The sequence below is a fragment of the Cervus canadensis genome, chromosome 11, assembly GCF_019320065.1.
Source record: "Cervus canadensis isolate Bull #8, Minnesota chromosome 11, ASM1932006v1, whole genome shotgun sequence".
NCBI classification, from domain to species: domain Eukaryota; kingdom Metazoa; phylum Chordata; class Mammalia; order Artiodactyla; family Cervidae; genus Cervus; species Cervus canadensis.
Genome location: NC_057396.1, coordinates 39,599,034 through 39,626,773, shown reverse-complemented (window position 1 = coordinate 39,626,773; position 27,740 = coordinate 39,599,034). Strand labels below are relative to the sequence as shown.

At 37.9% G+C, this 27,740-nt stretch overlaps 1 protein-coding gene across 3 annotated transcripts in view; it reads left to right on the top strand.

The window, feature by feature from the left end:
* ZNF143 (zinc finger protein 143) overlaps positions 1 to 27,740 on the top strand; it is a 61,085-nt gene that overhangs the window by 14,138 nt on the left and 19,207 nt on the right. The window contains exons 2-12 of one of the 3 annotated variants that reach the window (XM_043480721.1): positions 2,223 to 2,337; positions 2,653 to 2,745; positions 3,599 to 3,682; positions 4,216 to 4,296; positions 5,584 to 5,780; positions 6,480 to 6,554; positions 17,317 to 17,436; positions 18,646 to 18,721; positions 19,430 to 19,555; positions 20,978 to 21,157; positions 27,450 to 27,677. In XM_043480721.1, coding sequence (XP_043336656.1) covers positions 2,223 to 2,337; positions 2,653 to 2,745; positions 3,599 to 3,682; positions 4,216 to 4,296; positions 5,584 to 5,780; positions 6,480 to 6,554; positions 17,317 to 17,436; positions 18,646 to 18,721; positions 19,430 to 19,555; positions 20,978 to 21,157; positions 27,450 to 27,677 — 1,375 coding nt within the window. Of the gene's footprint in view, positions 1 to 2,218; positions 2,338 to 2,652; positions 2,746 to 3,598; positions 3,683 to 4,212; positions 4,297 to 5,583; positions 5,781 to 6,479; positions 6,555 to 17,316; positions 17,437 to 18,645; positions 18,722 to 19,429; positions 19,556 to 20,977; positions 21,158 to 27,449; positions 27,678 to 27,740 lie in introns of all 3 variants that reach the window. The other 2 variants (XM_043480720.1, XM_043480722.1) reach the window with 2 other exon arrangements.

Genomic DNA, 27,740 nt, shown 5'->3' with positions numbered 1-27,740 from the left:
AATCACGACATGAATGTGAATATGGTGTGAGTAACTATAGAGTGTTTTAACTCTAGCTTATTTCATTTATTCACTATCATATTTTCCCCCATTTGATCATTTTCTAACAAAGGGCATTAGCTGTATCACGGAGTCTTTTTGAGAATAAGATGGGCTGTGACCTGACATCACTTATTATCTCTGGCAGTGGTAGTACACATTTGATCTCTTCTGAATCCTTTACCACCAAGTGTATTTGCCAGCAATTTGTGTCCAGGAATCAGCTGACTCTTCATCTTTGAGTTAATGTACATTTTTTTCGATTAGGATAGAAGCTACAGGTGCTGAAGCCTTCCTAAGGAAATTTAACACTTTACCAGCTTTCAGACAAGAAAGAACTTTTATCAGTTACCTGTTGATGTAGTTATTTGGAGATTTATAAATAATTGAATGAAAAGGACAAATGCTTGAGTTATGGTCAAATGGACATTTTTTAGTATCATGACCCAAATTAACTTGTAATCTGCCTTTTTCAAAATTCACTATCTAGATGTATACTGTAAAAATTATACAGTACTTACTACATTTTTATAGGTGCTTTCCCTTCCATTTTCTTGTCTTATTTCTGTTGTATGGTGACAGTACTTGTTCTGAAAATGAGCCTGTCCCAATCTTAAACTCATCAGGGAGCTTAATAGCAGAGTACCATTATTATTTTGAGGCTTCTCTGTTAGTCCTTAGAAGTAGCAAGGAAATAATTGAAGTTTCCATACACTCTATAAACAGATATAGATTATAAATATTTCAGGAATCCCTGAGAAGTCAGTTCTTGACTGGCTTTCTGTGAGTCTAAACCATAGTCCTTGGCTTTAATCCAAAGAAGGTGCAGTTTATAGTGTTTATAAAATGAAAATCTTCTAGTCCTAAACAATTGTAAAATGTTACTAATATCTGTATATTTCCCTTTTAAATACTGACAGCTGAAATTAGATCTTTAGACCTGAAAAAGTCCTCAAGAGATGCTGTTGTCCAGTTCCCTGGCTTAAGGCAGCTAAATTATCACAATTTCTGTTAGAGACAACTCAAGGCCCACAGAAGTTATGGGACCTGGAGGTGGGAAAAGGGAGGCAGGGGGTTATGGTGAAGATTGGTTAAAGAGCCATTCATGCATCCATTTATTTAGCACCTATTGTGTACTATGTGCCAGGTACTTTGTAGGCACTTTAGTCAGCAGAGAGCAGATAAAAATCCCTGTCCATTCTAGTAGAGGGAGAAATAGATAAGAAACAAACAAAATAAGTAAATACATGTAATGTCAATTTATTAGTACTGTGCTGAAGTATAAAGGAAGGAAGAAGGATAGAGTGTATCATCATCGAGGGTTGGCGATACAGTTTGCAGTGAGGTAAATAAGGAAGCTCTCATTGAGGTGCCATTGAACAAAGACTGGAAGAAGACGAGAGAGTAATAATGAAGATACCAGGAAGACTGTTTCAAGCAGAAGAAACATCAAATGTAAAGGTCCTGAGGCAGCAGAGCATCCACTATGTTAAAGGGAAAGCAAGGGCACTGATGTTGCTGAAATGGAATGAATGAGATGTAGAGCAGTAGAAAATGGGGGCAAGATCATTGGCCTCACAGGCTAGCATAAGGACTTTTGGCTTTACTTTGATGACAAATCATCAAAGAGTTTTGAGAAGCGAGACAAGATCTAACTTTTCCCTTCAAAAAGGGCAGTCTGATTGCTGTGTTGATAGGAGACTGTGAAGGAGGTCACAGTAGAAGCAGGGAGACCAATTACGATGCTGTTGCAGTAACAACTTAGGGTAAGAGATGGTAGTGGCTTGGATCAGGGAGGTGAAGCTTGTGAGAAGTGGCCAGATTCAGGATAGATTTCTGAAGATTGTCCACAGAATGGACTCAGTACATTCATGGATTCTAAGTGGGAATATTCAACCATGTTAAACCCAAAGAATGCTAATTACAGGAGTTTTAGACATGGTACAGAACTGATGGGCAAGACTTGTCAGTATGCTCAGTAATTTTCTGATGAATTATTAAAAGCATGCTCTGGACTTTGGGCTAATAATCTTACCCTGCATATTAAGTGAAATTCCAGCTTATTTCAAAACATTCTATAACTTCCTTGGCAGTTTTTTGTAGTTCATAAATATTCTCTGTAGATTTTATTTTGTAAATACATTGTTTTTTGTTCTCAATGCCTGCATTTTTCTTCAAGGTAGAAAATGTTGTTAGCCCAGATAAATCGGGATTCTCAGGGAATGACAGAGTTTCCTGGAGGAGGAATGGAGGCCCAGCATGTTACCCTGTGCCTGACAGAGGCAGTGACTGTGGCAGGTGAGCAGCTCTGTTTGAAGGGACCCTGTGGGTTTGGAAATATTTATCTTAAGGGAAAATGGAAAAAATGTAATAACTTTGTTCCTCCTCCCTTAGCTAAAGGCAACACAAAGCTAAGCCTTTTTATGAGCATTTTTACCTTGGTGTGGATGCTGGGTACAGTAGGGCATGGAAATATTTTTTTGTAAATGCTATAAGAAAGTCCATTTGAGTCTAAGTTAAGCAGTCTGCCTTTTGATTAATTTTTACTTAAAAACTTAAACAGCATGCACATATGATAGTTATCTAAAGAAAATACCTTTTGTTTTGTAATAGATGGTGACAATTTAGAAAACATGGAAGGTGTAAGCCTGCAAGCAGTAACACTTGCAGATGGTTCTACTGCTTATATACAGCACAATTCTAAAGGTATGTGCTTCATATACAGCCCATTGGTTATTACCAGCAATTCATAACCTCAGAGTTGGAATACCTAGCAATTATAACTTTTTCCTAACCCCTCCTAAAGATAATGTATATTGCATGTGGTAATTTTAAGTCATTTCAGTTTAACTTAAATTTTGTTTTGATAATTTGAGGAAACCTTTTGAGATATTTGGAAAATACTCTAGGCTATCAGAATTAGTGAGGAAAGGGAGAGGTTAGTTTCCTTGACCTATTATCAGTAAGACCTTTAGCACTTTAAATTATTATTTAATGTTTTTACAAAATATGCATAAAAATAGACCTTTGGTTTTGCTTTTATTACATTGTTTCTAAATCAGTGTTTACTTTGCTCCAAGAAATAGCCTGGTTCTTAAATTTCTTGTTTTTATGGAAACCTACTGAGCACACCTATGCATAATCAAGGGACTTGTAGCCCCCAAGGATAAGAATGACAACTAACCTCTCATGCACTGATATGTCTTTCTGTCTTCCCAGTTGTAGCTTTGCTGTGGTCAGGGTCCCTATTCCTAAGTGGCTCTGAAAGGTATATGGAGGTTTGACTCATGTAGCTTGCTATCATGAGCCATTCTTCCTCTAATTCAAAATTGAAACTAATTGAAAATTGGAGGGGAGGAAGGATGGCTGAGGGAGGATTTTCTGCTTTCTGTAGGATCACTGGATGTGTTATTGAATTGCCTCAGAACATTGAGGGAAGAAGCAAGATGAACATGATCTTAAGTAGTGTATGTTTTTATAGTTGATATCATTTTGAAATTGTATGAAGTTTAAATTTCTTGCTTGTCCTAATTTATTGGCTTAAATCTTTTGTTTCTAGATGGAAAACTCATAGATGGTCAGGTCATTCAGTTGGAGGATGGTTCTGCTGCCTATGTTCAACATGTACCCATACCTAAAACTAGTAAGTATTTGATACTCACTTAACCTTCCTGATTCCCATACTTCAGTGTTTTCTGCCTCCAGCTGCCTCTTACTACTTTAACTTGGTCCCGATCTCTAGTCCTCCTTCTGAAAGGAGAGATGGGTAGATGTCAAAGAGAGGATCTAAAGACTATTTTAACTTGAGACTTTCTCTCAGACATAATATAAAAGAAGTTACTAGACTGTACTCTGGAGATAAATGGGCAACAGTTTTAAATGAATATTTCTATTAGTTGAGCTAAATCCTACATGTCTTCTTATTTTCTTCTTTCTTTTCCCTCCTGTCAATTCTCCTTATCCCCTGGTATATATTCCTCAGGTATTATAAACATATTTTTTACCTTTAAACACTTACTCAGAGCAGCTTTGCTGAAATTATTTATATTCAAGGATCCTTAAAGCAAGCGTAGGTTTGTATGATGTGTTTAATGGTTTATTGACTCTCTTGCTGCTGAATTATCAGAATATGTTTGGATAACATGGGATCTAAATGTAAGCATTGTTTTTGAGCAGGGGACAGTTTGCGTTTAGAGGATGGGCAAGCAGTGCAGTTAGAAGATGGAACTACAGCATTTATTCACCATACCTCCAAAGGTAAATTAGCTCTGAACATTTGAATAAAACAAGGGAGAAATGGGGTGTGGGAAAAATAAGACCTTCAGTTGCTGAAATGGTGTTATGTAAAAGAAGAATTCTTCTCTCAAATGTAAGATGGCAGATTTTGGCACAGTCTGATCAAACTCTGTTAATGATTTGAGTTGTCCAGTAGCAGTTTGGACTAGCAAAACCCTGATTCCTGGGAAGACTTCAAATAGAGGCTGCTTTTAAAATATGAAATTGAAACATTTGAAAGTTAAATTTTGGATTTTTTTTCCTTTTAAAGGTACTGTCTTTAGCAAGGTCCTTTGCCCCTTGGGTTGGTCCTTAAAACTAAATAAAAATTTTAAAACTATCTAAAATAAATATGGTAAAAAAAATAAAATAAAATCAATATGGTAAAATGTTCATGCGTATTAACTTTGTGTAGGGAAGATCAGGGGATTGAGGTGAAATGCATAGGAGTAATGAGCATGGCTCTGCAGCCAGACTATCTGGGTTCCAGTCTGGATCTGTTGTCTTTTAGCTGTGTGCCCTGGAGCAAATTATTTACCCTTCTTGTGCTTCAGTTTCATCATCTGGAATGAAGATTATAATATACATCCTCATCATAGGGTAGTTGTAAAGACAATATACAAACATCTAAAGCACTTGGAACAATATTTGTCACCAAGTAAACGCTCAATAAATATTAGTTATTGTTATTATTTTATAAAATATTTTATTATCGAATGATTGTAAATATTTTAAAAGACTGTTTAGTTGTGAAAACAAAGAAAGAAACTTTTAAAAATTTAGAATATTTTAATTTGTAAGTAAATTTATTAAAGTTGAGGAAAAGTAAACTCTGACTTTTTTTTTCTTTAGCAGTGGAAATTGATCACAGGTTCACTGTAATTGGCTAGATTTATTATTTAACAATTCTGTGTGCATCTTGGTGTGGTTATTTAGAGGGAAAGAAACATGATGGAGTCATATTGGCATGAGTTCAGATCATAGTTTCTCTGCATAATGCTTTTGACTATTAATTGTTAGTTTTTTATTTCCTGGGTCTTAAGAAAGTATCTTTACTTCTTTAAGCCTCAGTTTGCCATTTGTACAATAGGGTGATAAGTGTACCCACCTCAGAGAATATTTGTGAAGATTGAGTGAAATACACGCATAAAGCACATGGGCCCTGCTCATAGTAGCTGCTCAATAAAACTTCATTCCCTGCTTCCTTTAAACATGTAATTGTTTATCACACTACCTTTAATTTAATGCCATTCTCTTCCACTCCCTCAGATAGTTATGACCAGAGTGCATTACAGGCAGTTCAGTTGGAAGATGGCACCACAGCTTACATCCACCATGCAGTGCAAGTCCCACAGTCTGACACCATCCTGGCAATTCAAGCTGATGGGACAGTGGCAGGTCTGCACACTGGGGATGCCGCCATTGACCCCGACACCATCAGTGCTTTGGAACAGTATGCAGCAAAGGTATAGCATTTTACAATGTCAAGAACATCCCAGGTAGAGCTGCTTTTGTTGTTGTTCAGTCACTGAGTCATGTCCAACTCTTTGCAACCCCATGGACTGCAGCACATCAGGCTTCAGTGTCCTTCAGCATCTCCTGGAGTTTGCTCAAACTCACGTCCATTGAGTTGGTGATGCCATCCAACCATTTCATCCTCTGTTGCCCCCTTCTCCTCCTGCCCTCAGTTTTTCCCAGCATTAGGATCTTTACCAGTGAGTCGACTCTTCATATCAGGTGGCCAAAGTACTGGAGCTTCAGCTTCTTTATCTTTCTTTAAAAGAAAAAAAAAAGAAACTAGAAATCTCAAAGTCAAAATGAGACAGCATCAAAGAGAAGGTCAGCATTTATCCTAAAGAAGTGAAGGGTAGAAAGAAATATTTGAATAAAAATAAAGGAATGAAGTAAGAGCTTATAGAAGGGAAATGGGTAGCAGGTAATTCACACAGAAAAAAATTCAAGGATGAGTGCCATAAAAGAAACAATGAGGTATATAGATGGAACTGCTTATGGATTATGAAGTAGACATTAGAGATTGGAAAAGGTGAAGGAACATCTTAAGTTTTACATCAGAAGGGCTGTGATTTCTCCCTGTATTGAAATTATATCATTTATATAGTTTAAAAGTCCCCCCTACTTTTTTTAACTTTATTTTATTCTTATAGGTGTCCATTGATGGAAGTGAAGGTGTAACAGGTTCCGGAATAATCGGAGAAAATGAGCAAGAGAAAAAAATGCAGGTGTGTAAGGCTACTTTTTTATATTTGAATCTCTTTCTCTCAGCATTTCTGGACTCTTCTAAGGATGAAAGCAAGAATTGGGAACTTAGTACCTCTTTAGGGAAATTTTTACCAGTTCAGAAAAACAGTGTGCCTTCGGCAGCAGCTTTCTCCAGCTACCTCAGGTCTCAGAATTTATGATCTGGTTGAAAGTGGCACTAAAGAAGTAGAAATATCACAGAAATCTAGATGAAGCCTGTGTTCTAGAGTCCAAGGCAGTTATGGAGACCAGGTGGTCTTATGTCTGCCCCATCCATGGCAGTCTGTAAATCCTTTTTCTGGGCCTTCACCCTTACTGTGATTAAACTTTGCTACTTTGGTTGTTATGTCTTTTTGTTTCTTTTGCTTATAATTGATTCCTTCAATACTTCCCGTTTCGGCTTCTAGAGAGAGGGTCCAGCCTAGCTAATTATCATTGTTCCTTCTGGTCAAAGCTGTTTCTACCTCTTCTACCAGACAGCTTCCTGGGCTGCAGATGGCCCCGGGTCGGCTGCCTGTGATTCAGATGCTCACCTTGGGTCCAGTCATTGGCTGTCCCTTACCAAGCTAATCACCTAGAGCAGCGGTCAGTGCCTCCACAAGTACTGTAGTTAAGTACAGAGGAGTCACAGAAGCATTTGGGAAGCCCTACAAGTCAAAATTCAAGATTCTGTTTTGAATTTCTGTGTTTTTGTGTTTGTTTGAGGGTAGGTGTTTGTGTGAGCGGGCGTTCTTGGACTTTGTATGATCATTGTCGTATGTTCTTGCTTTAATGCTGCTACTTTTTGTTCTTAGCAGTTCTAATGTTTTGTTGACTGTTGTCTCATAGCAGATTTTTTGTTTTTTTTAATTCTTCCAAGAGTTTTTTTTATCATATTTAATTCCTAAAGTTATCGCTTCAGGGCCACACTTTTTAAAAATGTACTTATTTATTTTTGGTTGCTCGGGTCTTCATTGCTGCACCTGGGCTTTCACAAGTTGCAGTGAGCGGGGCCTACTCTGTTGCGGTGCACAGGCTTCTCATTGTGGTGGCCGCTTCTGTTGCGGAGCACAGGCTCTAGGTGATTGGGCTTCAGTAGTCACATCACACAGGCTCAGTAGTTGTGAGGGCCACACTTTTTAACTTGAGCATGTTGTTGCTGCTGAGCATGGGAAATGTGGCTAGTCACACCTGGCATGTGCTGTGAGTCTAAAATAATACCAGATTTCAAAGACTTCTAATGAAAAAAGAATGTAAAATATCTCTTAATAATGTCTCCTATTGACCACATGTTGAAATGATAATATTTTGGATATATTAGATAAAATAATTACTAAAATTAACTTCACCTATTTCTTTTCACTTTTAAGTGTAGTTACTAGAACATTTTAAATTATATATGTGGTTTGTATTTGTGACTCATATGTCTGTTAAAAGCTATATAAGAAGTTTCTGAATCTTCCATCCTCTAAAATAATTGTGTACCATAGTTAAGGTTGAGGGCCAAGTACATGGTATTAAAAGGTCAAAATATCCTATCGGCGTTCTGCCAGAGTTGCTTAAGAGGTTGTAACTCTGTGCCTGGCTGAACTTTAAAGAGGTCTGTACCTAACACAATAAATTTTTTTTATAGTCTTGTTTTAAAGCTTTAGTTTTTTTTCATTGTGATGTTTATAGTGTAGAGCTTTTTCTTTCACCTATAACATAAGCATACTAGTTGTGCTACTGAGCTGACCTCTTACTTGAAATCAGATTTCATAAGACAACAAAGACCTAGAGTATTGAAAGCATGTGCACTCAAGGGAAGGTGGTCTTGCCCCTAGAGGACGTTTGGCAGTGTCTGAAGACAGTTCTGGTTGTTACAGGTGTCAGGCATCTGCTGGGTAGATATCCTGCAAGGCATAGGACAGCCCACCTCAATAAAGAATTATTCTGTTCACAGTGTCAGTAGTACTCAATGTGAAAAAACTCATCTATTTAAAGATGTCCACGTGTTTGGTTGTAAGAGCTGTAAGGATGATGGGATGATGTGTTTTGAGGAGGCTGTAACTGTTGTCATTACCCTCATGCTGCAACAGTATGGTATCAAGGTAGCATGTAATTTGTAATTTAAAAAAGTCTGAGTCAAGCTTCCATCCTGTTGTGTAGTAGCTGTGTGACTGTGAGCAAATGACTTAATTTCTTTGTATCTGAGATTTCTTATTAGCTAAATGAGAATAACAGTCTTTGCTTTACTCATCTCGTAGGGTTATGAAGACCAAATGAGAGTTTCATTTGATTAGTATTTTAGGTAATACATGAGAACATAATTTGTATATGTGTAGGCATTATGCAACATTGTTGATGCCTTTACATGTTCTATAAGAACCCAAGGCCCTTGTTCATGGTTTCCATGAGTTTTGACTTCATTAAAAACCAGTTTTATTTATATTGGAGATCAGAGTCCTTTGACTTGGCAGCTTTTTGTTTGTTTTAAGTCACACCATGGAACTTGTGGAATCTTAGTTCCCTTACCAGGGATTGAACCCAGGGCCCCTGCAGTGAGAGAGCCAAATCCTAACCACTGGACTGCCAGGGAATTCCCTGACTTGGTTTTAATCAATCAAAGCTCTAATAGCTAGATAACACAGAAAGCCCATCAATCTAGCTCAAGATAAAAAGAGATAGGTTGTAAGAAGAACGTATCTTATAAGAAATTAAGAATTGGAACTGCTGAACAGCTGTACTTCACAGGAACCAGAATGGTAAAGGAATCAGGACTGGAGGCTGATAGCACTCCTTTTTCCTTCTTCTGCCCTCTTCCATGGCATCTCTGCTCCCTTCTTTTCTCCGCAGACAGGCTTCCTCTGCATTTTCTTTGAGTGTGCATTTGGTTTCACCACAGCCATTCAGGTTTACCACCCACAAGCACGTCAAGATTTCCCTGGAGAGTCTGTGGACTCAGCTTCACCTTTTAAGCCAGGCCATACAAGGTATACCTCATTGGTCAGTCTTAGGTATGCCATCTTCCCTGATTATCAAGGTCTGTGGCTAGGTTGGCAGATTCTCCCAGTACATGGGTTGGATAATTACCACAAAATCCACTTAGTATAGGCAGTTTGAATGTGGATCACATTTCATATATATTTTCTGGGGACTTCCCTGGTAGTCCAGTGGGTTAAGACTCTGCACTTTCAGGGCAAGGGCACAGAAGTGATTCCTGGTTGGGAAACTAAGATCCCATACGCTGTGCAGGGCAGCCAAAAAAAAAAAAAAGTATGTTCAGTACTTTTATCTAGCTATGTGATCTTGAGCAAGTGAATCTTGCTTTTCTTAGGCTCTTTTTTTCATTCCTAAAGAAATATATTAGATCACTGGTTATTAATCAAAGGCCAGCATGAGTTTGAGCTGTGGGACTTTTGCAAAATAACCCAAGACCAACTTCAGAGATTCTATCGGTAGGTCTGGGATGGAACCCAGGATTTAAAAAAATATGTATTATTTTTAGTGGGTTTTTTTTTTTTTAAACCCAAATGAAGACCATTATCTTACTCTACAGATAGCTATTGTATACTTTTTTTTTAAGTAATCATGGTTTCATGTTTATATTTAGAAATCCAAAAAGTAAAGAGACATAAAAATAAAAAGTGAAGGACCTGGATAAACAACAAAGTCCTGCTTTTAGCATGGGGAACTATATTCATTATCCTGTGATAAATCATAACGGAAAAGAATATATCTATAGATATAGGGTTGGCCAGAAAGTTCATTCAGGTTTTTAGTTACAGTGTACGGAAAAAACTGAACAAACTTTTTGGCCAACCCAATATGTATAACTGAATCATTTTTGCTGTACAGCGGAAATTAACGCAGCATTGTAAACCAACTGTCCTTCAGTAAATTTTTTAAAAACTGAAGGACCACTACCTTGTTGTATTCATTGTATAAAACCAGTGAAGATTTTTTTTGTTTTTTAAAATCTTCCTGGCAATGCTGACACGTCCCATGGTTCCCTAAAGGTCCCTCTGTTGCCATACTTCTAGTATTCATTTCTTGAAAGAGAACATACTTTTTAAAATCTGGTTGCTTTCATTTTGTTCTCCCAAGGAATATATTTACATCCTAATATACAAGTTTATATAGAGCATAAAATAAAAACTGTATCTGCCGTGTGCATTAGGCCATTATTGTAAATTGAATTTTACTGAACCAGGCAGCAAAAGGTACCAGTTATCCTCTGTCCTATGTCTATCACTCTACAACTACATAAACTCTGTCGGCAGCAGCCCAGAATGCCTTTATCTGATTTATACTGTATAAATGAATGCTGGATGAGATTTCATCTGACAAAGGAGTTTGCCTCCTTAAAAAAAAGTTTTAAGAAAGGAAAAATATCACTGATTTCACATAATATGTTCCTTTTAAAAACTTATTTATTTTTAATTGGAGGATGATTGCTTTACAGTGTTATATTGGTTTCTGCCATACATCGACATGAATCAGCCATAAAATGTTCGTGGTACAGATAGGCAAATAGGCCCTACATAACTTGCATAAGGTCACATAATGAATTTATGGCAGAGCTAAGGTTATCTCTTAATTTTCAGAACATATATTAAGCATAAAGTAGTAATGAAGTCATTTTCTGTAAATGGTTTTAGAAGCTAATTAGTATTCACTGATAATAGCTTCTAAATGGCCCTTGAGACATTTCCCTTGTGATATAACACATCAGGTGGTTTTTCTGTTTACAAGGACCACTTAAATACCTGTTATAAGTCTAGTTTATTAATTTAGCTTTTGAATTTTGAATTCTGTCCATTTTTGTCCTTAAAATATCCACAGAATCATGTATTGTATGTTGTTCCATTAGTCAATTGTCCTGGACTGGTTTTCATCACTCCATAGTTACGATTATACAAACTTGTTTTAGTCTCCTTGCCTCTTTTGTCTTTCACTGTGTTCTGCACCATTACCAGTTTTCTTTTTTGAAACACAGAGCTGATCTTGGTCAACCCCTTGCTTTAAATTTTTTAGTTTCTTTTACTTTCATTATCTAGGTTCACACTTCAGAATGACACCTAAAACTCTTCCCAAATGTGGGCCTAAACTTCCCTTTCTTTTTTATGGTATTCTATTATATAGATAAAATAATGTAATGTTCTTATATTAAGTTTCCATTTCTTCCAGACGTACTTTCATACTTTTGGTGATACTATTCCTACTGCCTGGACTTCTCTGCCCACCCCTCTTTTTCAACCTCCAGATTTTTTCTGTAGACAGCTTGCCCTAACCCACAGTTCTCCCAGCTTTTGAATTTTGTCCCTGTAGAACTTTGTGTGGACTGCCATGATAGCAATTATTATATTCTATTATTGTCCTTCATTTATAGGACAGTTTAACTAGCTAGAAAGAGAGCCCTACCAAGGCAGGGGCCATATCATTTATCATTGTTGAAGTAGGTACTTAACCAGTCATTTGTCAAACATTTATTATTTCAGAACTTCTGCCATGGTGGAGTCAGAGGTGGGTGGAAAGGGAAGTTAGTATGGAAATAGGATAAGAAAAGAGTGGTAGACAAAGCAAGTTCCAAGAAGAATAAAATAGTTTGAGAACTGAAAAGATAAATGTTGGTTGGGATTGAGAGATAAAGGGTTTTATAAGGAAACATTTCCAGTAAAAAAGGAGAGGCTTCCCATTCCATTCAAACATTCTATACATGGAGATAAAAAGGGTTTTTGACTGTGTGTCCCTTGGCTATTTGGAGATTTTTCCAGATGTTGTTGTTTAGTCTCCGAGTCGTCTCTTTGCAACCCCGTGGACTATAGCAGGCCAGTCTTCTCTGTCTATGGAATTCTCCAGGCAAAAATACTGGAGTGGGTTGCCATTCTCCAGGAGATCTTCCTGACCCCGGGTTCGAACCCAAGTTTCCTGCATGGCAGGCAGATTCTTAACCACTGAGCCACCTAGGAAGCCCATTGTATGTTATATTGCATTGCTATTTCAATGGTTTTCTTTTAAGAGGTTCCTTTTGCTAGTTGGTGTTGCTGTGGGTACTCATCCTACTGTATTTTGCAAGAATGCCCTTATGCCAGGTCTGTTTTGAATAATTAGAGCTACTAGTGGAAATAGTTCTGTTGCAAATAGCATTTACTAATAATTCTCATAACATGTCAATGCTAGTGACTTTAGTTGGTTTAGAAATAAAAAATTCTGTTACCAGCCTCACTTCTGCCCTGCTGACAGAGACTTGAAGTCCTCAGTAGTTCTTCCAAAACTGGAGCTTCTGCCCCTTATGTCACCACCCCTGAGCTCTTGAAGCATACAGTGTGGACGTTAGGATAGGAGCAGAAACAAGTACATTTTTGCAATACAGTTTGAATCCCCCTAACAGGTTTTAAATTCAGTCTTAACTTCATTGTTTTGGCTTACTTAAATTAAATGCCAAACCTCTGATAATCTGTTTCATGCCAGAATTAAAGCTTGGCCTAGGAGGGAATAACAGAAAAGATTCAGGTGTGGGCCTTTCCAGTATAAAGTGCTGCCACCACCTGGTCTGAAGGTGTGGGCTGTTGGGCTTGATCTTTCAGACCTGGGAGATGATAAACTTCCTTGGTGCTTTTAGAAAGGAAGAGGAGGAAACAGCAAGAAGAACTCTTTTCTGATGATTTGGAGTCCCATGTTCAATTAATTTCTGCCTTTAGAATTTGTGTAAAACTTAATTCCAGTTCTGCTAAAATAAAACTTATACACTAATATATATATAACATATATATATATTTTAAAAATGCTAAATAGAAACCAAGATATTAACAGTTATTTTTTGGATGCTGGAATTACAGCTCACTTGAACTTTTTCTCTTTACTCTTTGCTATAGTAACCAAATTCCCCCAATGTATATGTGTTACTATTATAATCAGAAAAAATAATAGTGAAATTTTTAAAATAATAGTTACTTTTTATGGGATTCATAGAGACTCTTCTGGTTTTTGCAAATAAGAGAAATTTTCTTATTCCAATTACCATTTATTTCCTTTTAATTTTACTACTATATATTTCACGTACTATACAATTCACCAGTTTAACATGTGCACCTCCGTGGATTTAGTAGATTCACAGAGATGAGCAGTGATCATCACAGTTTTAATTCTAGAACTTTTTTGACACCCCCCCCCAAAAGATTCTGGAAACAGTGTCAGACTTTTTTTGGGGGGGGGGGGCTCCAAAATCACTGCAGATAGTGTCTGCAGCCATGAAATTAAAAGATGCTTACTCCTTGGAAGGAAAGTTATGACCAACCTAGATAGCATATTAAAAAGCAGAGGCATTACTTTGCCAACAAAGGTCCATCTACTCAAGGCTATGGTTTTTCCAGTGGTCATGTATGGATGTGAGAGTTGGACTGTGAAGAGAGCTGAGTGCCAAAGAATTGATGCTTTTGAACTATGGTGTTGGAGAAGACTCTTGAGAGTCCCTTGGACTGCAAGGAGATCCAGCCAGTCCATCCTAAAGGAGATCAGTCCTGGGTGTTCATTGGAAGGACTGATGCTGAAGCTGAAACTCCAGTACTTTGGGCACCTCATGCGAAGAGTTGACTCATTGGAAAAGACCCTGATGCTGGGAGGGATTGGAGGCAGGAGGAGAAGGGGATGACAAAGGATGAGATGGCTGGATGGCATCACCGACTCAATGGACGTGAGTCTGAGTAAACTCCAGGAGTTGGTGATGGACAGGGAGGCCTGGCGTGCTGCGATTCATGGGGTCGCAAAGAGTCGGACATGACTGAGCGACTGAACTGACTGACTGAAATGACTTTTAGTTCCTTAGAATTATGCTCATATAGTTAGTGGTATAAACCCTTTACCTAGCACTGTGAGGTATGACGGCATATATGATATAGACTTTGACATTGAGGAACTGCTAGGCTAATAGGGAAGAAAAAGAAATACAAATTCTTTAAAATAAGACAGTAGCATCAAGTGCCAAGTCCATGATACAAGCTAAATATTACAGAGATGCTGAGGATTTGAAGAATCTGCTCTGTTTGGAATGATGAGAACAGGCATCATAGATTTAGAAGGATGGAATTTCCTAGGCAGAGAAGATGTGGAATTATATCATTTTTTTTTTTTTGGTAAAGATACTTTCAAGCTTGCACCCATTAGGAAGTGTGCCCAATTTTTATCTAGATGTTTTAACAACGTAAGCCTACCTTTATTTAGAAAATTGTGCCCTGCAACATTTATTAATATACCGCAATACATGAACATAGATAATTACTAGCTTGTAATTCAGCAATAACACTGAGATCCACTGCTTGGTTTTTCCTTTTTTTTTTCTTCTGATTTTTATTTATTTATTTATTGAAGGATAATTGCTTTACAGAATTTTGTTGCTTTCTGTCAAACCTCAACATGAATCAACCACAGGTATACATATATCCCCTCCCTTTTGAACCTCCTCCCATCTCCCCATCCCACCCCTCTAGGTTGATAGAGAGCCCCTGTTTGAGTTTCCTGAGCCATACCGCAAATTCCCGTTGGCTATCTGTTTTACACTTGGTAATGTGAGTTTCCATGTTACTCTTTCCATACATCTCACCCTCTCCTTCCCTCTCCCACTGCTTGTTTTTTAATTGATTTAACAGTCACAAGGAAAAACCTAAGACGGACTCTGTATAGCCATCCGTGTCTGTTTTGTAAAGACTGAACCACATCTTCTATACTGTTACCCTCTAATGCGGGGCTCTCTTCTGTCCTCCCAACCCTTGTAGCTCCTCCACACCCTGACCTCCCACCCGCCACCATTTAAGTGTGTATTGCTGTAGTAGATCATTGCTCAGAATGATGAAGGCCTGCCGTTCCCACTTAGAATGATGAGGACCTGACCATTCCCAAAGAGCAGAATGATTTTTAAAAGTTGTTTTGTCCCTTACAGTATGGTAAATAAAATTTTAAAATTATCTACCCTAGAAAACTTTATTTAATGTAAATATATCCTATGAATAAATGAAATGTATTAAATCATAGTGTTGTGCAGATTTTTAAAAATTTCTAGGTGGAACCTGAAGATGGAGGGAACACTCATTGTTCAGAAGCTTATATATTTAGCAATATAAATAAAATTATCAGTTCTGATACCAGAATCAGATTCCATGAAGCATATTCATTTTCTTCGATGCAGGGTTTATAAATATAAAAAGAAAAAAGAATAGGAATAGGAATAAAAAGCACCAGGCAATTGAAAATATACTTATGAAATTTTTGTTTACCAAAACTCCATGTTGACGTGCAAGTGATATGGGGTGTGACAGAACCTCTTTTGGAACTGAGAGTTCTCTTTAAATAGAAACAAAAGAGATTCTAACAGCTCTTTGAAAAAAGGCCAGTAGAGTCATCTGTTTCACTTTGTTGTGTCTTTTATTTTCAGATTTCTCTCTCAGCTTTTAGCATCTGTTGTAACTCATCAGTCATGATGATCTTTGCTCCATTATTTTGAAATCTTTATAGTATAAAATGGCTTTTGGCAGAGTTATTTTTGAGCCAAGTAGGACAGTCTGCACAGATAGGATGTGGCAGCACCATCACCACATGCCCACAAAGTAGAAAGTCATTCTTCAAGTTTCATGGTAACTTAATTTCTAAAATAGGTCATCATCTTTAAAAAACCTCTGTGGCGATTTAGTTGCTAAGTTGTGTCTAACCTTTAAACCCCATGGACTGTAGCCCACCAGGTTCCTCTGTCCATGGGGTTTCCCAGGCAAGAATACTGGAGTGGGTTGCCATTTCCTTCTCCAAAAAAAACCTCTAACATCAGTGCAATTGTTTAAAGTCTTATGGTGTTCAGTTCCAGAGAAGTGATTTTCTAAACTGAAAGTGTGAAAGTGTTAGTTGCTTAGTCGTGTCCAACTCTTTACAACCGCATGGAGTGTAGCCTGCCAGTCTCCTCTGTCCATGGAATTCTCTAGGCAAGAATACTGGAGTGGGTAGCCATTCTTTTCTCCAGGGGATCGTCCCGACCCAGAGATCAAACCTGGGTCTCTCTCCTGCATTGCAGGCAGATTCTTTACCATCTGAGCCATTTTTTTCCCCACAAACTAGCATCATATGGATTCTGATGTCTCCCAAGGTGACTCAGATGATCTAACCCCTTCTTTTTCATTACTTTTGAAATTGAAAACAACTTTTACATTGTTTTTAGAACATATGTACCAATATATATATATATTTAAAAGCATTATTTTACATATATACTGTATTTTAATGGAGAAGGAAATGGCACTCTATTCCAGTACTCTTGCCTCAGGAATCCCATAGAAAGAGGAGCCTGGCGGGCTACAGTCCATGGAGTCGCAAAGAGTCGGACATGACTGAAGTGACTTAGCACATTATATTTCCAAAAATATTATTATATGTATATGTGTATATATAAGTATAATATCATTTTTAAAATTTCAAAAATTTTAAATATTTAAAAAAATACACAGACACACTCACTGGAGTATGTCAAGGAACAGCTGCATACAATGGATCAATGTATGCTGCCCGGCTTGTTTTCAGTTTACAATCTCTGGGTGCTGATTGTGCCCCCTTGTGGATCTCCTCTTGACTTCTTCCAGAGCTGCTGACTTCAGCCGTATAACAGAATTAACCCGACTGGCTCAGGATGAAAATAATGACCTGAGTCTGGAAACCCACATTTTATATTTTTTTTCCTGAAAATTGTAACTTCATCTACTTTATTTCTGTGTAAATACTTTAAATTGTACTTTTTATTTCATCTAGATTGTCTTACAAGGACATGCAACAAGAGTAACTGCTAAATCTCAACAGAGTGGAGAGAAGGCCTTTCGATGTGGCTATGATGGATGTGGAAAATTGTATACAACAGCTCACCATCTGAAGGTATATACGAAAGAAGGCTGTGTCTAGTTATGAGGGTATCCAGGACATTAAACGCCAATTTGATATACTTGTAACATTCAGACACCATTGTTCTCCCCCACCTATCAAGATAAAATGATCACACTCATATACACACAAAAACCTATGCAGATTTTCGAAATAAACTCTTTCAGGACTAGGACTATGCTTTCTTCATCTTTGTCTCCCTAGTGTCCAGCATATGTTATAGCACATGATAGGTATTCTACATATTTGAATAAATTTTTCTCAGATGTGAAATTTATGTAATTATATGGGAGATGTGGATGTAATCACTCTGTTAACAGTGATTTGCTCAATCCAGCAAAAGTTGGTGTTGATTTGTCCTGTCAAATACATAGGCCAAGTATTTTGATTGAAGCTAAACACAATATACCATCACTCATAAAAAATAATAGTTAACTTTTATTGAATAACTTACAGTGTGTTAGGACGTGTGCATTTAGCATATTTGGAATAGCAGCCCCAGAGCCCATCTCTGCTGTCTATTAGTATGTAACCTTGACATGTTACTTGACCTCTTAGTACCTCATCTTCCTTATCTGTAATATTGGACCATAAAGATTATATACCTCCTTCAGCGAGTAGCTGTGAGAATTAAGTAAGTTAATTCTGTGTCTGTAAAGTACTGAAGAGTATGGCCTGGCACGTGGTAAAAGTTCAGTAAATATTGGGCATTATCATGAGTATTCATTTGTCACAGCAGCCCTCTGTGGTAGGTATTAGTATGCCCCTGTTTTACAGAGAGAACTTTGAGGCTGAGAGAAGGCAGATGCCACAGTCACATCACTAGTCAGTGGTGAAGCCTTGCTCCAGATCAAGGCCCCTGTAGCAGCAGCCTCCACACTCTTAACCTTATGTTGTATAGTGTTTCCTTGTACTTCTAGCTCTCAGCAGGTACATGTTCCATACAAACACCTTTGAGCACTCTAGAAAAGCTCACACCTCCAGTATTCCAATCTCTTACTTAAAATGAGTACATCTTAACATACAGCATTTGGTCTATATTGAGAATTAGTAGTTTTTGAGAAAAGTTACCTTCTGTCTTTCAAAAATAATATACAAGCAACAATATAATTCAGCAGTTGGGGGCGAGGAGGAAGTCTTTGTGGAGACCATCTTCCTGCAGAGTGCCTCAAGGAAACACTCATGCTTTTGTTTTAATGACAGGTCCACGAGCGGTCACACACAGGAGACCGGCCTTACCAGTGTGAGCATGCAGGCTGTGGGAAAGCATTTGCAACAGGTAAAACCTTGAGCTTTGTTTCTTGGTTCCACTCGGGAGTCAAGCAGAGACAGGTCAGAGGAAGGAACTGACCGCCTGCCTTGGTCTGAATTAATGGGCATGCAGTGACTAGTTTTCCAGTCTCTCCCTTTTTGCCTTTTGTCCCATTTAGTCTGTTCTCTTTGTGTTTTCATTTTTCTCCTCAGACCTGTTTCTTTCTGCCTACTGTGTTCATATTTCACTCCACACACTTCTTTCTTTTAGCAAGAAACACAAAAGCTGAGCATTAACACTGACTCAGAGCTTAACATTAGGACAGACTCTAGGGGGAACCATGAAGATCTGGGGCTTAGCAGTGGGATGGGTCCTGCCCTGGGACACATGCAGCAGGGCCAGGACTGGTGCCAGGCCTCCTGACTTCCGCCCTGTTCTTCACTCCATGCCTCCATTCTGCTTCAAGATTTTGGAGTGTGAGCAATGCACATATAATAAGATGGGGACACTTTAAAAAAAGAAACACACAGTTTCTTCTAGTCAGAGATGAAACTGTTGAATTTTCAGCAGGACAGTCCTGAGCTAGCATGCTCTAATACCTGTTTAATAGTTATTCTGTTGTGTTTGCCTATTATTATATCCTTGGTGTTTACTGTATTTTTCAATAGCTTAATCTCAGTAGGCATGCTTACAGGAGTCTTGTATAATTAAATTTCTTTGAAATTTTTCTTAAAGGTTACGGATTAAAAAGTCATGTCAGAACTCATACAGGAGAAAAGCCATATCGGTGTTCAGAAGATAATTGTACCAAATCTTTCAAAACTTCAGGAGATCTACAAAAACATATCAGGACTCATACAGGTACTGGTGTGAAGAAATACTCTATCTAGGCCAGGAGTTCTTCATCTGCAGGGAGGGACTTGGGGACGTGGTTTCCAGAAGTGCTTCAGGGAGTCAGTATCAAGGGCTTCTCTTAAACTCATGAAACTCCATGTAGTTTGCCGTTTGTGCATATTCGTTTTTTCCAGGATGAGGGCCTGTAAGTTAGATTCTCAGTGGGTTCCGTGTTCCAAAACATTAGCAGTGGCCCTAGATTGCCAACCCTCTCAGTTTTTAGGAATTATCTGAGCAACAGGCTTAATTATCTAGGATTGTACGTCCACTTAGTCGCCCAGCTGAGACCAGCACCTAAGGCACCCGATTTCTTCCCAGTTTAGCATGGCTTCTCCTGCTTTAAGCTGCTTCTAAAAAAAGAAAAGAATCTGACGTCCTTACAGCCCCACAGAAAGAAAGGCTTGTTCCTTTCTTGTGATCATCTTTCCTACCCTTTAAATTCCTTCTCTCCTTTCCCTAAGGGGTACTTTGTTCAAATCTCCCTTCCCCTCCCCTCCTGTCCCTGTATTTGATTATTTGCGGATTGGTGTTGTAAAGGTAGTTATTTGCCTTGGATCAGAGTTGGAAGACTTTCAGAAACTGTTGATAAGAGATGCTATTATAAGCTGTTGACTAAGTAATATATTGATAGCACAAGGTCATTTAGTTTGAGATTTTACTGCAGATGTTTTAAACGTAATCTTATCACTTTGTCCCCAGATATTTCTAAGTATTCTGAGATAGTTTAGCAAGTTTTCATGGAGGTTCTTCTCCTCATCAGCGTTTAACTTTTAGTTCAAATATGATTCCAAATCGGCTTTACAGTGTTCAGGAACAAAGCTGTAGGTCCCTGCTTCTATTTCATTCATGCTCTTATTGTTATATGAAATATAACAATAACAAGGTGTTTCTAAGCTCCTGAGAATAATATATTCAGTGAGTATTTTTAATGCATATTATGTATGAGGCACTAGATTTTAAAAAGACAAAAAATTTTTTTCTTTAAGTGTTATAGAATAAATAAAGGAGGAGATAAGCTTTTAGGGTATTCCAGGGCTATTCTAACTTAATCCTTATGCTTGACTCTGTTTTTCTTTTGTATTTCTTTGTGATATATAGTTCTTTGTCGCTTATCTCAGTTCATTTTTTAGTATATGCCTTTCTGGATGACTCCCGTCTTGGAAAGTCATGTAATCGGTGATGAGTTTTGAATACTATTCAGATTTTCCTGTGTAAATTTACGTTTGGAGTAGACAATGCTGTTTGCAGAAAAAAAGAAAACAAGAAAAACAAAGGGAAGCTCAATACGAAAAGGCTATAGAGTCTGATCATGAATGATCCTAAGCAGAATTGACATTTTAATTATCTGTATTTTTGCACCATTTAATGTATTTCCCTTTGTGTTTTCAGGAGAAAGGCCCTTTAAATGTCACTTTGAAGGCTGTGGTCGGTCTTTTACAACATCAAATATCAGAAAAGTGCATATTAGGACACATACAGGAGAAAGACCTTATTACTGCACAGAACCAGGATGTGGGAGGGCATTTGCCAGTGCAACCAATTATAAAAACCACGTGAGAATACACACAGGTAACGGTCTGTAGTTCTTGGTCTTCTGTCTTTCAAGGCTCAGTTTTTTAACTCCTGCCTCTCCCATAAACCATTTGCAGGAATCTCTTCCCCCCTTCCAGCCACAGCAGTGGATTACGTAACTTGAACAAACTTCACCTTAGCATTTATACATTATGCAATATTGTAATGTAATTATGCAGTTGCATTTATGCAATAGTTATTGCATGTCTGCTGTGTGTTCCCCTGCTAGGCATCAGAAATGCAGAGATAGACAAAACATTGTCAAGGGCAGTTGATTTAGGGAGGGGTAATAGGCATAATTGTTGCAGAGTATCTATGTATATATTTTTTACCAGCTTTATTGAGATACAATTCATACACTATACAATTCATCCATTAAAGTATATGATTCATTGTTTTTTTAGTATATTCACGAGGTTGTACAACCATCACCACAATCCAATTTTTATAGATATTTTCCCCTGTTCTTTTTTTTTTTTTTTTTTTTTTTTTTTTTTTTGATGGTGCCATTTACCGCACAAAAGCTTGTAATTTGATGTTCTGCTTTGTGGTTGTATTTTTTTATAGTTGACGTATAGTTGATTTACAATTTTGTATTAGTTTCAGGTGGTTGTATTTTTGATGGGAATGGAGAGGAGAATGAGAGGATACATTAGTTTTATAAGAAATTTTTAATGCATTATTTTTATTACTCATATTAAGAGTAAACTTGTAATAATTCAAAATTAAAAGACATTTAGAATGGAGTGTTAGTTGTGTAAGATAGTATTTCTCAGGCTACATTCTACAGACCCCTGGATATCTCTGGAAATATTTTCAGGCATCTATAGCAATCCCTTTACTTTGAGAAAGGAACATTAATAAGTTTGGATACTGCTATGGATAGAGAGGAAGGAAGATTTAAAGAAAACTTACTTTTTTAGAAAAAAATTACTCTGTCAATGCTATAGAAAGACGTTAAAGGGAGATGAGGCCATAAGCAAGGAGATTGATTAAGGGCCATTAGAATATTTGAAGTGAGTGAGATGGAGAAGGATAAAAATGAAAGATATTGAAGAGATATCAGCAAAGGACCTGATGACCAACTTAGTCATGAGGAATGAGAAGAACTTGTCATTCTAGCTTGTGTGATAGGTTCAGTGATAATGCTAAGATGAAGAAGACCAGGTTGGGAAGGGAAGATAATAGTGTGGGTTTGCAATATACAGCTCTCTGGGTTTCCCTCACCACCTGAACTCTACCATCTGTATATTTGCTGTTATGGTTTATAAAATTTTTACTCATAATTTGATTCAAATTGAAACCCCACTGTAATGAATCCACTTGATACATGCATTTTTCTATAAAAGGAAAAGATTTTAAGTTGCATATGAATCTAAATGAGAGAACATAGAATACACTGCAGTCATGTTTCTGATGCAGTCATATCTTATACTCACATTGTATATTATACATTACTTTTTTTTATTATACATTATTGCCATCATCTTGCCTACATTATTTGTGTTTCCTAAGAAAGTAGAATATCCTGTGAAAACCTCAGAGGCCTGGAAAAGAAGGCTGTAGATTAGGAAAAAAAAATTGTCTTTTGCTAATATAATCTGCATTCCTTTCTATCTGTCTTTAAGATTTGTTGTTCAGTTGCTAAGTTGTGTCTGACTGTTTGCAATCCCTTGGACTGCAGCACTCCAGGCTCCCCTGACCTTCACTATCTCCCAAAGTTTGCTCAAATTCATGTCCATTGAGTCAGTGATGCTATTGAACCATTTCATCCTCTGCCGCCCCCTTCTCCTTTTCCCTTCAGTCTTTCCCAGCATCAGAGTCTTTTTCAATGAGTTGGCTCTTTGCATCACATGGCCAAATATTTTTAAGAGATTTCATTTTAAACTTACAGTACGTGTTTGTGGTGTAGAAAGAAAACAAAATTCCTGTTTGATACTATGCTATTATTGTGTATTACACACAAATTTATACATGCTACTGAGTTCAGAGTGTTAATAATTAGATAAATGGTGTTTTAAGTGCTTCATATTATGCAGACATTCTTGGTGGGTTAAGAGCCTTTTTGTAATATTTGGGGAAAATGGTTGGGGTTTTTAGATGAATTGGGAAAACTATTTTTCCCATCTAAAGTAATGGAATATAGACTCATTATCTGAAAGTTACCCATTCAACATGTTTTATGGGCAAATTAGATTACAGTCAGAGGGATGCCTGCTTCCCAGGTGGCTCAGTGGGAAAGAATCCACCTGCAATGCAGGAGATGCTGGTTCAGTCCCTGATCGGGAAGATCCCCTCGAGAAGGACATGGCAAACCACTCCAATATTCTTGCCTGGGAAATCCCATGGAGGACCCCGGCGGGCTACAGTCCATGGGGTTGCAAAAGAGTCAGACACGACATAGCAACTAAACAACAACCACAAAGAGGGATGCCTACGTTAAGTTTGGCCATTATGATCTTTGGAATATGCAGGTAGAGTAGTGCTTTCAAATGTGGCTGTACATCGGATTCACCTTTTTAAAATAGACTGATTCCACAGATCCTGTCTGCAAAGATTCTGACATAGTTTTACTGAGGTGAGGCCCAGGTATCAGTATATATTAAAAATCCTCCAGGTCTTTTAAATGCATACATGGTTAAAAGTCACTAAAGTAAGGATATCCAGTGGTGGTTTAGTTGCTAAGTCGTATTCGACTCTTTCCACCCCATGGACTGTAGCCCGCAAGGCTCCTCTGTCCGTAGGATTTTCCAGACAAGAATGTTGGAGTAGGTTGCCATTTCCTTCTCCAGGGAATCTTTAAAACCCAGGGATCAAACCCGGGTCTCCTGCACTGCAGGCAGATTCTTTATCTATTGAGCTATCAGGGAAACCCCCTCAAGGATATCCAGTAGGTAGTTGTAAATGTTGTCCTGACCCAGGAAGTAGGTCTGGGTTGGAAGAAAAGATTGGCTGATGATTATCAAGTAGATAGTGCAATAAAAGCCCACATTATGTATAAGTGGAGCATAAGACTCAGCTGTGTAAAATGCGGTCCATTTTGGAAGGATGATCAGATGACCGACCCAGTTGAGACTGCAGCTAGCCATTAGGGAGCTCTAAAGTGCAACTCAGATCCATTTATATCTCCATGAAAAGATGTTCAACATCGCTGTCACCCAGGAAATGGTAATCAAAACCACAATGAGATATCACCTCGAGCCTGTCAGAATGGCTATTATCAAAAAAAAAGATAGTAACAAGTGTTGATAAGGTTGTGAAGAAAACGGAATCCTCTTGCACTGTTGGTAGAAATGTAAATTGGTACAGCCACTACAGAAAAGAGTTTGGAGTTTCCTCAGAAATGAAACAGAACTACCATACAATCCAGCAATTCCACTTCTGGGTATTTGAATGAAGCAACTAAGGCACTAACTTAAAAAGATATATACACCCCTGTGTTTATGACAGCATTATTTGCAATACCCAGGATATGAAAGCTACCTAAGTGTCCATTGATAGGTGAATGGGTAAGTGTGATACATTTACATACATACCTACAGTAGAGTATCAGCCATAAAACAGAATGAAGTCTTGCCATTTGTGACAACATGGATGGACCTAGAGGGTATTATGCTTAGTGAGATGTCAGACAGAGGAAGACAAATACTGTATAATTTCACTTACATGTGGAACTGTAACAAACCAAATGAATAAACAAACATAAAGACAGATTCATAGATAAAGGAAACAAAACTGGTAGTTGTCAGAGGGCAGGGGATTGGTGGATGAATAAAATAGGTGAGGGAGATTAAGAGGTACAAACTTCCAATTATAAAATAAATGAGTTCTAGAATGTGCAGCATAGAGAATATAGTCAATAATATTGTAGTAACTTGGTATGTTGACAGACTTATCATGGTGATGATTTTGTAATACATAGTATTATTGAGTCACTATGTTATACACTTGAAACTAATGTAACATTGTAAGTCAGTTATACCTCAATTGTAAAAACTAGTGTTTCAAGACAAAACCAAAAAAATAAGGCCACCCCTGCTCCCCCCCCAATTTATTTATATCTTGACTGTGGTTTGGTGCCACTTAGTGGCAGTTACTGCTCAAGCCTGAATATGAATAGGGCTGGTTCTCTGAGTTGGAATTGCCTGACATTTTCCTGCCTGGTCTTGCCCTCATCATGTCTCCTCCACAACCATTCCCCAAGGTAAAAACTTCAACCCAACCTGTGGGCTGGGCAGAGGACAAGACACAATCTCAAATACTTAATGTCTAAGATGTATATTACAGATTACCTTAGTGATTTTACTATTTGTGGGTGGTTTTACTGTGTTTAGAACCACTGTTTGAGGATAGCTTTACCATGTTTAGAACCGTGAAAAAGATGAGTTACCCTCAGAAGGTGTAAAATGAGGACAGAGTAGGATATGCCTGTGTATACACACATAAGCACATTTTAGAGACTGAGTTCACACCAGTACCTCCAATTCCAGTTCATCCCACAGAGCTCTTTCTTTTCTTCTCACATTCCATGTTTGCATTTTCCTTCTTCCATAGTCAGAGCTCTCGCTTCCAACAGCATTTATACATTTATTCATTATTCAGTCTTTTATTATGTCTAAAATAGTTTCCAAGTTGTTTTGCCTCTCAAAATGTTAGTTGCTCAGTGGGGTCTCTTTGGGACCCCATGGACTGTAGCTTGCCAGGCTCCTCTGTCCATGGAATTTTCTAGACAAGAATACTGGAGTGAGTAGCCATCCCTTTATCCAGAAGATCTTCCCAACCTAGGGATCAAACCCTGGTCTCCCACATTGCAGGCAGATTCTTTATTGTCTGAGGCACCAAGGAAGCCCCATTTTGCCCATAGTACTACAATAAACAAGCCTACCAAGAAGACTTAAATATTTGTTTGTAGTTTTCCCTATTCCAGGGTAGTCCAAGATAGACTATTAGATACTGTGTATATGAGTTACTTTAGCTGCTTCTCCCTCACCCTGGCCCCCATACCTCTTTTAAGTGGTTAAAAGCATTCATTTAAACTATGATTAGGTTAATTTGTTCTAGTTTGCTTCCACCCACCCCACCCCCCTGCAGTGTTAGATTCCCTGCGGCACCACCCCCCACCCACGACATACAAACAGTGTCTAGATATTGTGATATTAAATAATTATTGGTAATTTTGTTCTTTGTAAAAAGCATCCATCTTTTATACAGTCAGAAATAACTTATGGATGAGATGGAATGTACATGGAGTTGTTTCAGAGGGAGCAAACATGTGGTGAATAATTGAAACTGTATTGGCCATGAATTGATAGTTGAAGCTAGATGATTGGTTTATTGCACTGTTTCTCTATACTTTTGTGTATGTTTGAAATTTTCTATAATGAAAAGTTCTAAAAATATGTACACTGCCTGTATTATTCTCAAACTGTTTCATGGGAAAAGAATTGCTTTGCATTGAATTGTTTTTAGTGAATATTTAATAGCTTTTGATTGGTTACAAGAAGTCAAGTGAAGTTAATATGAAATATGTGTCCAGACTATGTCTCATACACTCTTTAGAAAATGTTTCTTTTTTATCCTTATAAAACCCTTAGGGTAAGCTACATACATTATACTAATCATTGCACTTATTATTTTTATTATTATTTTTGGCTGTACCAAGTGGCTTGTGGGATCTTAGTTCCCAGACCAGGCATTGACCCCAGGGCCTCTGCAGTAAAAGTGTAGAGTCCTAACTACTAGACCGCCAGGGCATTCCCTACATTTATTATTTTCATTATTAATATAGTATCACTGATGATATCTAGATTATCTAGTTATAAGTAACAACAACAGTTTCATCAATGCTTTTTTTTTTTTTGGCTGCTTTATGTGGCATGTAAGATCGTAGTTCTCCAACCAAGGATCGAACCCATGCCCCCTGCAGTATCACTGCCTAGTCGTAACCACTGGATTGCCTGGAAAGTCCTCATCAAAGCTTGTAGCTGGGCAGTAACTATCTCCATCCTTATTTTTCACATCTCTTGAAATTAAACAAAAAGTGGTATTCAAGTGTGGGGTATGACTCAGGGTGCAGACCACCTTTTGAGGCAAGTTGAAACCATAGTCAGAGAGTCTTTTCTTATACTGTGCCTTACAGCAGGATAGAAAGGGATTTGACAACTATGTATTTTTGCTACTAGTGGTTTCCCTCCCCCTTCATTCCCCGTCCATCTCCTAGAAGGTATGGAATGATTATGCCTTCATAACTGAAAATTGTTTTTTTTTCCCGGTGCCATTCTTTTCTTAGGGGAAAAGCCATATGTTTGTACAGTCCCTGGGTGTGACAAAAGGTTTACAGAATATTCCAGTTTGTACAAACATCATGTTGTTCACACTCACTCCAAACCATACAACTGTAATCACTGTGGGAAGACATACAAGCAGATCTCCACACTGGCCATGCACAAACGAACAGCGCACAATGACACCGAGCCCATCGAGGAGGAGCAGGAAGCCTTCTTTGAGCCTCCCCCAGGTAAGGGTTTTTCCCAGTATTTTTATGTCTGTGTTTGAAAATCAACAGTTATGAGCATAATGT